The sequence below is a fragment of the Zosterops lateralis genome (assembly GCF_965231275.1).
Source record: "Zosterops lateralis genome assembly, chromosome: Z".
Classification (NCBI taxonomy): domain Eukaryota; kingdom Metazoa; phylum Chordata; class Aves; order Passeriformes; family Zosteropidae; genus Zosterops; species Zosterops lateralis.
Window position 1 is genome coordinate 86,620,094 of NC_139800.1, and position 16,612 is coordinate 86,636,705.

Genomic DNA, 16,612 nt, shown 5'->3' on the forward strand with positions numbered 1-16,612 from the left:
GGGAGAAAGTCTTCCCTGGCACTGTGTGGGGCCCGGGCGCAGGTTTCACAGAGAAGCTGTGGATACCCTGTCACTGGAAGTACTCAAGGCCAGACTGAACGGGGGTTGGAGCATCCTGGTCTAAGGGGAAGGTGTCCCTGCCCATGGCGGGCGGGGTGGGGGTGCTGAAATCAGGTGATCTTGAAGGTCCCTTCCAACCCAAACCATCCTAGGGTTCTTTGATACTAGAATCTCTTTTCAGGTTAATACCTGTGAAATCATCGAGTTTTACACAGGTCCGGGCACCACCGTGTCACCCAGACCACGGCACTGGGTACTACCTCCTGTCTTTCCTTAAACACTCCCACGGACAGTGACTCCACCACCTCCCTGGGCAGCCCATTCCAATGTCTAAGTACCCTTTGAAGGCCTTTTTAATAAATACCTACTTTATTCCTTTAACACTGTCTAGCCTCTGTTCTAGGTAGTCTCTCAACGCATCAATACAATTACAGCATTGATATTCAAATGCTGTTTCAAATGTCATGTTCATGCTAATTCCGCCTAACTACATGTACAGTATGTGTTAACAAAATGTTACTAAAATAAAGCCGGGAGTTATCAATGAAACATTTTATTATTTTAAGCAGAGGAAACAGAAAAAGAGGCATTTGATCACTTTTTTTTCCCCAGTTGTGCAGGAGTCAATAAATATACTGTGGGTCAGAGAAGCACAGAGACTCTACCTTGATGGAGGCCATTTTTAGCATATTTTTTACAGGACTAACAATTTGCTTTAGTTTTTGCTATCCATCCCAGGTGTCATAAGAGGACACAAAAAGAACCACACTCACCCATCAGGATGTGAGATGAGAATAAAAAGGGAAGTTTATTTGGGGATCTCGACTTATGTAGTTGTTGGGATTTGGTCAAGGATTGGGGTACGAAAGGAACACCCCTCAGACTCCAAGGGTCAACTCAGAAATCCATCAATTTGTCCTTTCCCCTGGAAAGGAATGCATGTTTACAAAATATCAGTCTTTGTTTTTGTTACAATGCCTGGGAATTCTCCAGTCTACAATGAAAACATGAAAAGGCTGAACAATCAGGGTGACATCAGGGAGGCTCTAAAGTTTAAATTCTTTTCTATTGGGACTAGAATTTGAAGCTTTTCTTCATATGATAATTGTATGAGTATCTGGTAATGCCATTCTTCGGCAATTGCATTGATATCAAAGGCAGTCCCCTCCCACTTCCTTACAAAGGTCACCTTTTCCATTTCCCCTTCACAGTAACAGCATCCAGAAACTCTGAGCTTCCACACTGTAAGGTGACATCTTCAAGTACATACTGGAGCTTAGAGCAGTGTTTGAGAGCTCCCCTCCTTTGTGTTCTCAACACATCTATGAGCTAATCTGAGGCAATGTTGCCTTCTGCTTCTCATAGCACAAACAGCAGCTGAATATCAGTATCTGACAGACTGAAAAACTGAAGAGAAGGATAGCGTCTGATATTCTCTTATCAGAATGTAGCAATTATGCAGATGAGCAACTGTAACAGCACTGGGCAATGACCCTAGAGTCCATAGAATCTGTGGCACTTCCCAGAAATAAAGGTCTGGAGAACTGCATGCAAGAACCTCAAGGGAGAACTTAAAAGACTGTATGGTGATTATACTGGGTGGCACTAAGAAAATAGGCCTTGATGACTGATTAAGATAAATTTAGATAATTTATGGGTTCAAATAATAAAAATTTAGCCAATTTTTGCATAAGCAGATTTTCTCCTAACTTTTTCGCTATCAGGTTTAGCCAGCCAAAGAAAATCACAGTTGAACTTTGAGTATAAAGAATTAACAAATCAAGATGAACAAAAATGGCAAAACTTTGTGCAATCAACAACACATTTAATTTTAAACCACACTTTTGGTTTGCTGTTAATTCTCCAAGGAAAGACTGCTGCCATGCACATGTATTAATCAAACTAATTAAAAATGCCTTTAAGGCTGTTTTAGTGAACTGGATTAAGCTCCTGCACAAACTTCAAAGTTAAACTTATAGTAATGTGATTTTCCTTCCAAAGAAGTGATAGATCTGCTGCTCCACAAAATCAGTTAGCATTGGAAGGGACCTCTGGGAGACCACTCAGTCCAATCCCCCTGACAAGACAGGGTAACCTGGAGCAGGTGACACAGGAAGGTCTTCAGAGAGGGAGACTCCATGACCTCACTGGGCAGCTGTTCCAGGGTTCTGGTACCCTCAATGCAAAGTCCTTTCTCGTGTTGAGGTGGAACTTCTTGTATTTTAGTTTATGACCATTGCTCCTCATCCTGTCACTGGGCACCACTAAAAATACTCTAGCACCATCCCCTCGGCACTTGTCTTTATGATATTTACATGCATTAGGGAGATCCCCTCTCATTCTTCTCTCATTCTTCTGTTCCTTAGGCTGAACAGCCCCAGCTTCCATATCTCTCCTTGTAAGAGAGATGACCCGTATATCTAATCTGAGTGATGATTACTAGCTCCAGTAGCTCCTTTCTCGTGCTGAGGAGACCAGAACTGGACACAGCACTCCACATGCGGCCTCAATCCTTCGGAACGAGGCGCAGCCGGCAAACAAAGCTCTACCCTGCCTTTCCCACGGCCCACACCCGCTATTTTCCCGCCGCTCGCGGTCCCCGACCCACTCCCCACTCCTGGCAGGACGGGACTCTCTGGCCCTGCTGTGCGCCGTCCACACCGGGCCGCGCTGTTCCTCGTCCCCTCTGGGCCCTCTGGGCCCCGCTGTCCCCGGCCGCGGCTGGAACTTCGCGCCAGCCCCGAGGCCGCGGCAGGCCGCGGGCGCCCCCTATCGGGCTCGGCTCTGCCGCCGCCGTCGCATCCGGGGCTCCGTCCGGTGGTGACGTAAAACTATAAAGGCCCGCAGCGCCTTTGTTCGCCCCCATTGCGCAGTTGCGGATCGGAACGGCTGGAGGTGAGTACAGCTGCGAGATGGGGCTGTGCGGGCGGCACCGCAGGACGCTGCGGGACTCCGCGGCGAAATCCGCGGGGTGCGGGTCGCGGGCCCCGTGGTGTGTCGCTCGCGGCGCAGTGGAGGCGCGGCGCAGCCGGGCCCGACCCGCAATCCCTCCCTGCCCGGCTCTGGTTAGGACGGCGGGACCCGCGCGGTTGCGGTGCGGCGAGGAGGGTTACGGCGGCGTGAGGTGCGGTGTCCGCCATTTTAGGTGTGGAGGTTCCTCAGCATCCCCGGGGAGGGCGAAGGGGGCGCGGCCGGAGCGCCGCGCCGATGTGTCCGGACGGGGCTGAGCCGCGCGGTGGGTGAGCGCCGAGGAGGCTGCCGGGCGCGGGGACGGAGCGGAGCCGCTGCCAGACGTGGCCGCCATTTTGTGGCGGTGCCTGAGCCCGCGGAGGGTCCGACGCCTCTCCCTCTGCTCCGGAGCACGGCTGAACCCGGGCCCCGTGCGGCCCGGCCCGGCCCCACCGCGGCTCCCCCAGGAGTGCTTTGTCCGCGCTCCCGTGTGTGCCCGAAGCTGGCGCGGGCCTTCCCGCCATCGCGCTAGAGGCACGCGGGCAGCGCTTGTCCACAGGCTCCGGGCGACCTGCCAGGCACGGAGAGGTTTGGCTTTGTCTTCGGCTCTTGGGCTTTTTTTTCTTTTTTAACCCTCCCGCCTCCGCGGCTGTAGCTGTAACATTGTTTTGTAGAACTGCAGTAGTGGTCTGGTGTCTGTTCAGTCTCACATATTGTGTAGGCCAGGACTTCAGTATAGGCTCTATGTACTTTAAATAATACAAAGAATGAGCTTGATTTAGAAGTATTGACCGAAGATGGTTTGAAGAGTTACGAATTTTGTATTACTACGACATATTAAGTAAATTACTTGAAACGTCCAGGATTTAAAGGAAAGGTGTACTAGGATTGTCGTCCAGGGCAAAAAGAACAGCACTTCTGGAAGAATTTTCTCATTCATCAGTATTGCCTCGTTTTAACAGTGCTGTGTTCTTCTACTCAAAGTCCTGTTTAATATCTTTTAAATACGCTACAATGTGAAGAAGTAACTGTTAATACTACTTCCAGTTGCTTCCATTACAAAAAATTGTAATTATTTAAAGTTTTTTATACCTCATATTTCTTACCTAACATCCTTCTGAAAAAAAATTTGCTTATGCTTTTGAGATCAGAAGTCATTTATGTACTATGAAGTCTCTACTGCAGTCTGACTTTTTGTTAATAATGGCCCCATTCTTTTTAGTAGGTCATTTACAGAATCAAAATGGTTGAAGCAGATCGTCCTGGGAAGCTGTTCATTGGGGGCCTGAACACAGAGACTAATGAGAAAGCCCTTGAGGCTGTATTTGGCAAATACGGACGGATTGTGGAAGGTAAAGAGAACTTTTCTTATGATGATAATAGTAAAAACAAATACCAGCATAGCTGTGATGACTTTTTTTGGCGTTGATCATCTGAAATGATGGTGCTTACGTGTCCTCTAAGAAGTTCTGAGCTTAAAAGGTTGAATAAAAGTTAAGTGTTCTTTACAGGGAATTACGGGGAAGGCTGATGTGACTTTGTTTCTGCAGTCCTTTTGATGAAAGATCGGGAAACAAACAAGTCCAGGGGATTTGCATTCGTCACGTTTGAGAGTCCAGCAGATGCAAAAGATGCTGCCAGAGATATGAATGGAAAGGTAGGAATTTGGACCAATTATATGTTGCGTTTGATACTGATCAGGGAAATTAATCTTTGGGATAAATCAACTGGTAATAAAAGTTGGAAAGAGAATGGATTAGAATATTGTGCAGACAAGTCGTAACTTTATATTTGACAAAATTTCTCTGTCTCCATGAAGCTGAAATCTGTTTCTCCTGTTCATGGATTTGACAATAGAAAATAAAATCTGGCTGGCAGTCAGCTACACTCCCTTTTCTTATTGTTCCTTAATCAGTGATGGAGGGCTTTTCCTCCATGAGCAATCAGCTCTTCATTTTTGCATGTTTTAATAATGACTTTTGGGTTGGATTTTTCTTTTTTGATCATATTTGAATGCAGTACTGTGTAAATTACACTTCAGGGAAGTGAATTAACCTGAAAATTATTTACAGTTCCCTTAACAAGGGTTGACTGTGACTTCCTCGAGTGCTGGAGCACTGATGAGCTATCTGGTATTCTGTTGATAATCTCTGACATTTGTGACTTGCATTGTTGATCTGCTTGTGGTGTGTGTGAGGGGCATCTTCCCAGTTAATATGCAATGTCTTTGCAGTTATCTGGCAACCAAATTTGTTCGATTACACCCTAAAATACAATGGTCTATCTTTAAGAGAAATGAGACGTGTAATGATTTTAAAAATAAAATGCAGGAATTGCAGCACAAGTTCCAAGATAATACTAGGATAGTTTGTCAAAGAACTGTAGGCTGCTATAATCTGAATCTATTGTGGCATGTGTTTGAAAGGGTAGATGTAAGTCAGCAATTTTTTGGTCAACAGCTGCTTCATAGAGGTGCTATCTGTTCAGGCAGTGAAAGCCATCTTAGGTCACCTGAGCTGCAGACTCTGGTTTTCCATGCATTATCTGAATGGTTGTATTGAGGTCACACTGCACTGGCCTTGTAAGCAGTGTCTCTTGAGAGGCTGTTTAAGTAAAGTGAAGAAGCATGAAGTGACTATAATTAATTGATACTTGGGATTTTGATATGTTTGTCTTGTTAGTATAAAAAGTTGAAGTGAAAGAAAAAGTCAGTTATTGCACTCAGTAGTAAGTAAAGCAGCTGTAGGAATAAGACAATGAGCTTGTTGTAGTATTTGTGAACTAAAACTTCTTGTATTTGTGTTATAGTAGGCTATGTGTTACAGAAGGGTAGTGGGTTTTCTACTCCATGTATTGATGTTTCTGGGTGCTCCATGACAACCTTCTCACAATTAGGGTTACTTTCTTTGAAGACTTCCTTCCTTTTTAAACAAGCTAGTAGGTTTTGTCAAGGCAGAGAGTGGCAAATTCAGATGATGTTCTTTCTATACCAGCCTAAACATCTGTCAAGGTGCTCCTTTTATTGAATTTTATTTTTACACTGTCTAGTTTGCCACAGTTCTAAAGAATTGTTTACTGCTGTGCTTAAATACTCTGTTCTCTGAAATGGTCATTGGAGCCTCACATAAGGTAATTTCAAGGACAAATAGATAATTGTCAGACTGAATGGAACTCAGTCATTAATCTGCATGTTTGTGGAGTGCAGCTTGCAAATCAAAATCCCTCTGAAAATAATCACCAACTGTTCTACGTCTTGGTTGTTGTGGCATGTGTTTGGTCACATTTGGGGGAGTACTGCTTGGTAAAATACCTAAATGAGACAATGTTTGTGGCTGAAGTTATGTCTACTTGTTTTGGAATGCACAATTTGCATTACTGTCAAGAAACGCGGGAAGGGATGGCCTTGTGGATCATCGCTCTCACGGGTTTGTCTTCACTATAAATCTAGAAGTACCTTCATCAGCTTTGAAATTAGAACAGCAAGTAGTGTGTGAAAAGAACATTCTCAAATGGGATTTGGCCTAGAATGTCCTCTGATCCAGCTTGCTTTGACCATGGTTGTGTAAGCTATTCATGAGGTGGTCTCTAATTCTCATCTTCAAAAAGCCTTCTGGACAACAGATACTGCTTGCATTCCAGAAAGACTCTGCATTTGAGGTCTGAGGAAGAGCGGTGTTTGAGGCCTGGTGTGAGAAGATTCACTTGTCATGAATCACAACTCGAAGGTTTTTTTGTCCATTTGGAAAAGGTGATTGGAGCATTCTTGAGATTCTGCTGCACTTGAAAAACAGCAGCAGAAGCAGTGTGCAGTTCAAGTAGTCTGTAAGGAGTTAGGTGATCTGTTTGGCCGAGGGAAGAGTTCTGCATTGGCTGTCTGATGCTCATTCTGTCATCCCAAAGGAATTTGAAGTTGTAGCCAGTAGAAGAGGCTGACTCCAATAGATTCTGCAAGAATGAATTTTGATTTGATTTTTTATTTTGAAAACATTTATGAAAATATATCCAAACTTTTGCACCAATTTGGGTGAGGGGTAATATGTTGAACAACTATATTTCACTCTATTATATTGGGACAAGCATGGACTAGTTAAAGCTTACTTGTTGAAGATAAGTTTGTCCTGACAAAGAGATAAGGAGATAAATTATTTTAGAGTTGGGATGGAGATTCCTCACTTGACTTATTTTGTCTACTAAATTGAATCAATGCTATCATGTCTGAGCAGTGCATAAGAAATGCAGAAGTACTTTGTAGCAGCTTACTAGCCTTCCTTAAGAAGAATCTTAATTCATGGCAGTCAAGTCTACATCATGATGCCACAAAATGCATATGGCTTACCTGGACATAAATGTGGATACTCCCAGGTTGTTCAGTGCAGTGATGTTCTCATGATACTCTGATTCTACATTCTTAAGATGAAATGGATAATTAAAGAGAGGATATGACCTTAGGCAAAAGATCAGGACAAAGCAAAGATTTAATTACAGTGTAGACCTGCCAAGCCAGCTGGTCTGTGTTAAGAAGATGGAAGCAGATGCTACAATCCCTACAGTGTAAACTGTACTAGCACTACAGAAGATTGTCTTCCTCTAATTGACAGAAAGTGCTTCCTGTTTTTTGTGAAGAAGTGATACAGTGTTCAGAAGCTTGGCCTCTTAAGAAATGGATCTTCACTGCTTGGAGATATATATGGCAAAAGGAAACTCACTTATTGTGCCATCGAGGAATGTGGAGAAATGGAGTCATTGCAGCAGCAACAGCGAAGTGATCTATTGAAGAGGAAAGCCCTGTGTGGTGTTAGGACCAGCTTCATACAAGTTATTGTAAAATTTTTTTTTAAAATACTTGATTTCCTGCCCCGCTCCCAAAATGATGCAAATTTCATTCATCTTTTCTGTTGAAATGTGGAAGTTTGCAGGATAGTTCTCTAATTGTGTTTGGTTGAAGTTCCCTGGCTCACTTTATAAATCTGTACAGATTATTCATTTCACACATAGGAGAGACATTGATTGCCAAACTATTACTGTCTTAAATGACTTGTAGGTTAAATTATTTCCATGCTATTTAGCACCAGGGTGGCTTCACTTTCTGATGCTCATATCATATTAAAAATTCTTCTGTAACACTCGGAATCAAGGTTATAAAAACAAACTAATGAGTGTTCATGTTGACAGCTCGTGCTCTGAGCTCAATGAAGAAATTTTCTTGTTCTGAGATGGGTTGTGTGACTTCTATGTTTGGTGAGATAAGAGCTTTCTTTGAGCTGTAAAACCTTAAAATGTCCCCTCTGCTTTGAAATAGGGCAAACTTTGACAGATATTTTCTGTTAAAAAAAAAATGTTCTACCTAGTGAAAGGTCTTTCTGGACTTATAGAATAGCTTTTTAAGACTGCTTGTGTAAAGCAGTCTGCAAAGAAACTATCTTTTGCCAAGGTAAGATGCATAAGTGCAAGGCAGAAGAAACTAGGAGGACAAATTACAAGGAAAACTGTACCTCCTATATCACAGAAATGAAAGAACTTAAACCTAGCATCCAGGTTTTTAGAACCCATGCTAGCAGAAGGGGACAGTGTTTGCTTTCTAAACTTAAAGAATCTGTCAAGAATCTGCCATGAAATTGAGGACTGCAGTGGCCATAGCAAAGCTTAAGGCTTCAAGCCCACTGTTCCTGCTTGTGAAGGATGAAATTGAGAGATTAATTATGATGGCAAATCAATTTGATGCAAACTGAGAAGTTCCAGTCATTAGGGTGACTGGTGCTCACTCCTGGAATGTTTCAGTTTGTCATGCCAAAAGTCAAAAGGCTTCTAGAGAAACCTTCTATAAATAAAATATTTCATGAAGTCGAAGCCAAGACCAGTATGACTTTGTTGGTATTTCTTACTTTTTTCCCTCACAACAGATCAAATTGGACCTGTGTCTGTACACACAGGTTTTCAAACAATCACTACAACTCAAAATGCATGGTGCTAATGTAATGAATTTTCAGAGAGCTAGATTTTGATAGAGAACAAAGAATATTCAATACTTTAATAAAACACTGTTAAGACAGATTAAGACATTACTAGCAATCATGTTTGTGTTCACTTGTTGCAGCAAAGAAGTGCAATGAACAACATCTTCTTCCTGATAATTAGTTGTCATAGCAGAGTTTAAATATTTAACTGCTAAAAAAGGCAAATAAACCATGTTTGCCAGGATAGGCGTGCAGTAACCTAATTTTAGCAGAGCTTGTGATCTTGGTTCTGCTATAATATCCAAATGTGGTGTCTAAAGATCATACAAAAATTTGATTAACTAGGTTGAATTATTCAACATGTTACTCTGCTCATGTTTAAAGTATATTAGTTGTCTGCAGAGTTCCTGGTGTCTATATTCCAGAAGAAGCTTCTATTATTTTAGTAGCACAGAAAAAGTACAACCACACAACAGAACCCACAAACAAAAATACCACAACCACAAAGCACTTTTCCTGTGGAAAATCAAGTAATAGAGTAAATTATGACAGTCACCTTGATTGAAAACTCGGCTTGAAACACTAGAAAAAAGGGGTGAATTGTCATACCTGGTCTGCTGTGTAGATGCTGAAATAACTTCTAAATACTTCAGCGATCACCATTTTATCAGGACGTCAAGAAAATGTGCTAAATGGCCTCCCCATTGCCAAAAATCCCAACTCAAGCTAAGATACCTTCAGCTTAATCTTGTAACTACAGGTGCACTCCTAGTATGGTACAAAAGTACGCGGCAATTGAAAATAAATTGTAGATCATATATCATGTTTCGTTTACAAAATAAATGACATGGGGCTGCCGTAATCATTGGACACTTGTGTTTTCACTGAAAATCCTCTCTGATGCTGCTCTGTGGTTTTTTTGCCATCAATACCACAAGAATGAAGTACTGTAGAAATTGAAATTAGGCCCAACATGCTGCTGAGTACTTGGGGACTAATACTGAAGACCGAAATCAGTTCTAGAGTTGCTCTAACTTATAAAATGGAAGCCCTATAATAGTGAAGCAAGAGGGGCTTGATTTAAGAAATACAAACATGACTGAGCAGTAAGTAAAGCAGCTTCTTCTTTAGTCATTAGATGGGAAGGCAATTAAAGTGGAACAAGCAACCAAGCCATCCTTTGAAAGTGGTGGTAGGCGTGGGCCGCCACCCCCTCCCCGAAGCAGAGGTCCTCCCAGGGGCCTTAGAGGTGCAAGAGGCGGAAGTGGCGCGAGAGGACCACCTTCAAGAGGGAGTCACTTGGGTATGTATTGACCTCTCTCATTATACACTTCGACAGCACAAGACAATCCCATTGGAAGATGACAATAATCCTACTGGAAAAAAAAAAAAAAGTCAAACACCCGAATAGTGCACTTCTTGTTGTTCTTTATTAAAATGATGAAATACGATCTCGGCAGTTTAGTCAAATTGTTCATTAGGCAAGTACACCTTAAGAAAAGGCTTTCAAATGTGAAGATTCCTTTCTACAACTAACACTCCACTTGACTTTTGCCTATGAAAGAAAAGCAGAACTCCTGCCATGCACGTGAGAAAGGAAGCTTTCTGGTATTCAAGTTGAAAAAGTGATTCTCTACCACCAGAGAGAGGGAACTGCCTTTCATTCTTAATAGCAAGAGGTCTAAACTGAGAAAATTGTAGGGCTGATCCTTCTAGATCAGAGTGAGAGTTAGGGCAGCTAAATGTTTGTTGAGTTGAAGCTTTCTAAAGTGTAAGGATAGTACGTTACTTGATACTGGATATTCATTAAGTTACAGCTATTTATTCAGACTTTTCAGTATCAAAACAAACCTCACTTAAAAGAACTAGTGAGCAGAACCTGAGGTGTAATAGTAAAAGCTGTAACGCAGAAAAAAAAAATCCTGGAAAGAGTGAAACTTCTGTCTTGACAAGTCTGTATAGTAGGTTCTGCAGACCCAGTAGTGCCTCTGTTCCCTCTCTGTGGGCTCTTCTCTAGTACATCTTCCCAGGTGGCTCTTGTCTTCTGAGAACAATAACTTGTTGAGCATTTAAGCTGTGACTGATTATGTATATCAGCTGTCTTTTTACCTTATGTCACACCCTTTAGTTTTTGGATAAGTTTTAGAAGACAGTTCTTGACAGGAATTTAGGTTGTAGAAAGTCTGGCTCTCAATTCTGCCAGTAGCATTTAACAGTGGCTAGAAGACAAGAGAAGGCTTTAAGGTCTAGTTTTAGAGGTTTACTGTTGATTATGTAATGGTAATAATGTCACCTTTAAGTTGTCGTAGTTCAGGCTTTAGGATAATGCAGGTGATTATCACAGGAATAATAATTGATTAATCCTTATCATTCTAGGGTCTTCTCGAGGGCCGCTACCCATGAAGAGAGGTCCACCTCCACGAAGTGGAGGTCCTCCACCTAAAAGATCTGCACCTTCAGGACCAGTGCGTAGCAGTAGTATGGGAGGAAGAGGTAAGACTTATTAAAGACTAAATTAATTGCTCAGTCAGTGGTAGAACCTTAGGAACTTAGTCTTCCCTTACGAACTGGTGCAAGTCGTTGATTCTAATTTCATTCTACTGTGCGATAGTGTATTGTTTTTCTAATCTTTGGTTCCTTTCATACCAATATAGTTTTGTAGCTGTTGGGAACAATTTGGTGCAATTTGAATATGTTTCTTCTGGTGCTGCTTTAAGAGTGTACTAGCAGAAATGTAAAGTGCTCTAAATGTAGCCTCCAGAGATACTGCTAAATTGTTTCAAGCTATTTACTAGCACTTGCCTTGAGTATTCTGCATGGCTAAATGCTAATTAAATGGACCGTTTTTCTGAAGCTCCTGTGTCACGTGGAAGAGATGGTTACGGAGGTCCCCCGCGCAGAGAGCCAATGCCATCACGGAGAGATGTCTACATGTCTCCAAGAGACGATGGCTATAGCACTAAAGACGGGTAAATTCTTACACTGTTGTATTCTAACGAAATGGTTTTTGTATGGAGTAGGATCTTCATTCCAGGCCTTCTGTGGTAGGATGTATGGCTAACATCTCAGTTTTTGTTCTTTGTAGTTACTCAAGCAGAGATTATCCCAGTTCCAGGGATACCCGGGACTATGCACCACCTCCCCGAGACTACGCATACCGTGATTATGGTCATTCCAGTTCACGTGATGAGTACCCCTCCAGGGGATATAGGTACCTACTGTTGGAGTTTCATCCCTGTCCCTTTATTCTTGCTGTGATGTTAGTGATACGTACTAAGTCTTAGTAGTCTTTCGTCCTATAGTGATCGTGATGGATACGGTGGTGGACGTGACAGAGACTACTCGGATCATCCAAGTGGAGGCTCCTACAGAGATTCATATGAGAGTTACGGTAAGAATCCATTTTGAGGATCATAAAAATGTACAGGTGTCAAAAAATCTGAGTTTGACTAGATTGCTTGTATTTTAGGGGGAAATGGCACAATTTTTTTCCCCTACAGTGAAAGTGCAGTAGTTCGTTATCATTTGATCATCTTGTTAAATAAGCTATAAGCTAAAGAAGCAAAGTCTACAGTTCAAAATGACAGCTATCTCTGGAAAATACAGCTGAGTTTCTTCTCTAAAAAAACAAGCTATTCTGGAATACCCAGTTAAACAGCTGCCTGAATAAACAAACACCGTCTTCATTCCTTCAGAGTCTTTAAACCGCTCACTGCCTGATACACAATCCCCACTTAAAATATCATTAGTGTGACAGATTATATTAAGACCATCTCAATACATATAAAAGACTAGCAGTAAACATTTTAATACAGCAATTCTGTAAATTCAGATTTGAAATTGTTCTATATAACTTATGGTGTTGCCATATTACCTGACCATTGACCCTGCAGGTAACTCACGTAGTGCTCCACCTGCTCGAGGGCCCCCCCCATCATATGGTGGAAGCAGTCGCTATGATGATTACGGCAGCACACGAGATGGATATGGAAGCCGAGAAAGTTACTCAAGCAGCAGAAGTGATGTCTACTCAAGTGGCCGTGATCGTGTTGGAAGACAAGACAGGGGTCTTCCCCCGTCCATGGAAAGGGGCTATCCACCTCCTCGGGATTCTTACAGTAGTTCAAGCCGCGGAGCACCCAGAGGTGGTGGCCGTGGTGGAAGCAGATCCGATAGAGGTGGAGGCAGAAGCAGATACTAAAAACACTCTTAAACTTTTGGACCAAGACAGATTATTTCTCAAATGTGGAAGCTGTTCTATCTTTACTACCAGAGGACTACTAAAAGGAAAAGTTGTTTTTAACCTTTTTTATTGTTGCCTGTTAAGTTTTCCCCTCCATGACTTTTATGCTTTTGTGAGGAAAGTTAAACAATGTTTAAATCATTTCAAAATTGTTAACATTTCTTTCAGAAAGCAGATGTTAAATGTATGAGCTTGAGCTGTGTACTAGTGTTGTAATTTTCAAAGTAAAGTTTCCCTGAAATGCCACACTTCCATCTGATTTTCGTCCTGAATGGAACAAGCTGTTCTTAAGATCTTCTGCACAACACCCAACCATATAACATGGAGATGGATTGTTCTACATGTTCCGCATCTCATTCTGAAAGTATTGCTTGTGATTTGGAGGGTGGTGGGGATGATTCCACATAAAGCTCAGTTGTGCCTAGAATTTGGAGTCAGTATTACCAGTACAAAATGCCTTCAGATCCTTGTTTAAAGAAAAATAGAGGATTTCATTCATTTAACCAAAAAAGCGAGTGGATAATGCTATATTCTGCCTTCCTACTGTTTCATGGGGAGTTTAAAAAGATCTCCCCTGCAAAAAAAATCATGTTTATGTAAGTCAGCTACAAAATACTTAAAAAACAACAAACCACAAACCATTGAGAAATTCCATCAAAGAAGCTGCAAAACCGTGCTTACTCATACTGTTTCAAATTTTTGCAACTCTGTAGTGTTTCACTTTTAAAGGAACATCTTTGATTCCAAAGGAGAAAATAAGATAAGCAAAGAAGTCTTTCTCTCCAACTTCTCAAAGGCTTATGGCTTCCTAAAATAAGTGAATCTTTCAGCATTCCACAGCTGATTAAGAGCATCAAATGCCTGTGAAACAGCAAAGATGGTAAGCAAAGCAAACTAGTTTTTCAGTCTAAGTCAAAATTGAAACAAGTTGCTTTCTTCTAGTACACTAAGACAAGCTGCATGTCATGGCAATGGAAGTGCTGTCTAGATTAAAGAAAAAAAAAAGGAAAATAAACTCCCCAGTACATTAGAAATTCTCCAAATTCAACAATTCTTGGATAAAAGCATTTATGGCTCCAGTTTTGAAACTAAAGCTGTAATGCAGCTCACTGTAGACAGAATATTGCTATGTAGGGTGGGGAGGAGGGGGTATGTTGTGACCAGTATCTCTCAGTGAAGATGCTTAAAGAGGCTGCACATACAGCACATTAACAAAATTAAAGCCTTGTGAAATCAGGAGTTGGTTTAGATTGACAAGTATCAGCTCAACTATTGGGAGTTGGAAGCAAGAAATGCAAAGTTGACGTTTAGTTGGATGCCTAACTCTGTTTATTTTGACACTGCGTTGCAGGGATACCCAGTACATGTGGCAGAACCTGTGGCAAGTTATAACTCGGGTAAAGCCATGAAGTTCAAAAGAATAGAGTAAACGTGAAGACCTCCAACTAAAAACCAAAAAAAAAAAAACCAAAAAAAACCCAAAAAAAAACCAAAAAAAAAAAAAAAAAAACCCAAAAAAAAAAAACCCGAAAAAAAACCCACCCAAACCACAAACCCAAAATCGTTGTATTATGCACCATTGAAAAGGAATGAGAATCCATAAGCCATGCAACCTTCTCACTAAGCCATTCCTGTCCCTTCTAAGGCAGTGAATCATCCACCATTTAAAGAAGTAGTAAAAACTTGGAAGAGAATAATAATCTGCAAACCAAACTTACGCCATTGTTTTGAAATGAGGGCAATTACTGTAGGTTAACTTGTGCTGTAAAATGTATTTTTCTCAATTTGTTGTATCTTCTCTTAATTGCAGGGGGATAACTTCTGGAAGATATCACTGAAATAATGCTGGTTCATCTGTGTTGATGGCAGACATGAGTGGTGCTTATACCAATATTTAAGGTGAATATTACAGCACTGTAATAGCTGCAAGGAAGTTTCGTGGCTAAGTGTTGGTTTTGACTTCTGTTTAAATTTTGGAGGAGAAGGCGGCTTAAGAAAAATTTTGTAAACCAACCACGTTAGGAAGGCAGTAAGACACTACTTCTCTTCAAAAACATGGCCAATCTGGGTAGAGCTAAAGAAAAACATATTTAAACTGCACTTCAAGTCATGTGGCAGAAAGTGCTGAGTATGAATTTTTGTAAGAGCAGACCATAAAAATCAGAGTTGTAATAATAAATGTCAGTATTGATGTTTAATCAGTCTTGTTAGATGTTGGAGGATAAGCAGTAAGACTGAGTATAATCTTAGATTAGGAATTGATCTCTGGGATTAAGGTGCAGACTTCAAGTGCCTCCAGAATGGTTTAAGACTGTAGAGCAGCTGTGTTTCATGGCTCTGAAGCTTACCCTATTTAAATTATTTTCCAAGAAGATTCAAGAGCAGCTGTCTTCGGACTTTATGTGAAAGTGGGGCTCTTTCCTGTTTCTCTGAAAACTCATAAGGAAAAAGTGGTAGTGACTGTCGTGCTAATCCAGCTTTCTGGAAAATAAAAATTCTCTACTAAATAATTGTTAGTAAAAGAAATGGAAGTAACTTACAGTGTGTGCAGAGTTTGATAAAATCTAATAGAGAGTAAAGGATAAGAGCAGCTACCTTTACAGAGGGAAGTATTTATGTAAAGAAGCATGTGTAGTCTTACGTAATTCTTTATTGAGTCTGTAAACGTAAGAACCTATTTTGCTATTAGTTTAAAATTCTACTTTCAAGAACTAACTTTTACATGGTAAAAAAGAAAAAGCTGTACTTTGTACAGTTGGTTTATCTGACAGGTGGTCACTTTTACCAAGGAAATCCTGTCTTGTGGGAAGGATAGGTTCTGTTGTATACTGTGTGATGTTTGTAGCCTCAGTTGGGTTACAATTCATTCTCCTTATAGTCTCAGTAACAGCAACTCAATAATTGTGCAACGCTCTTCCCAGAATATGCTAGTAATGTTTTATAAATACTCCTGATACATTGCTGCTGTTAACTTAATAATAAAGGAAAAATATGCTTTGTTTCAGGGTACTGGATTGCGTTTCAGATAAAATACAGAATCATCACGAGTGTTTTCTTTTCAGGAGAACGCATGTAGTTAAGCAAAACAAAAACTACTGCCCTACCAGTTTTTTTTTGGTTTTTGTTTTTTTTTTTTTTTTTTCTGATACTTGATAAAATTTCAACCAGCAAATGCCATACTTGTCTTTGTTTTCCTTTTAAGATGTGACTTGAAATATATAAATTTGAGACTTACTGAAAGGACACTTCACAATAGGTCTTTCTAAAGGTTAAGAAAATCTAACCTTTTTCATTCAAAAATCACTGATGTCACTAGTGTGCCACTAAAGTGGATTAGGGAAATAGGTCTAAAAGTAGCATTTCTCCTTCACTCCCCCACCCACCTGCAAAAAACCATCAGGAGTCA

The 16,612-nt window shown here is 41.0% G+C and overlaps 1 protein-coding gene across 1 annotated transcript; it reads left to right on the forward strand.

Annotated features, from left to right (window-relative positions):
- The first annotated feature begins 3,145 nt into the window (after window positions 1-3,145).
- On the forward strand, window positions 3,146-14,086 carry LOC310922612 (RNA-binding motif protein, X chromosome-like). Its single transcript, XM_083883286.1, is given in 9 exon segments — window positions 3,146-3,184; window positions 4,235-4,361; window positions 4,560-4,666; window positions 10,095-10,266; window positions 11,340-11,456; window positions 11,818-11,932; window positions 12,049-12,243; window positions 12,245-12,354; window positions 12,857-14,086. Coding segments are annotated over 8 exon segments (1,233 nt in total). The 5' UTR covers window positions 3,146-3,184; window positions 4,235-4,252; the 3' UTR covers window positions 13,165-14,086.
- Window positions 14,087-16,612: the final 2,526 nt, after the last annotated feature.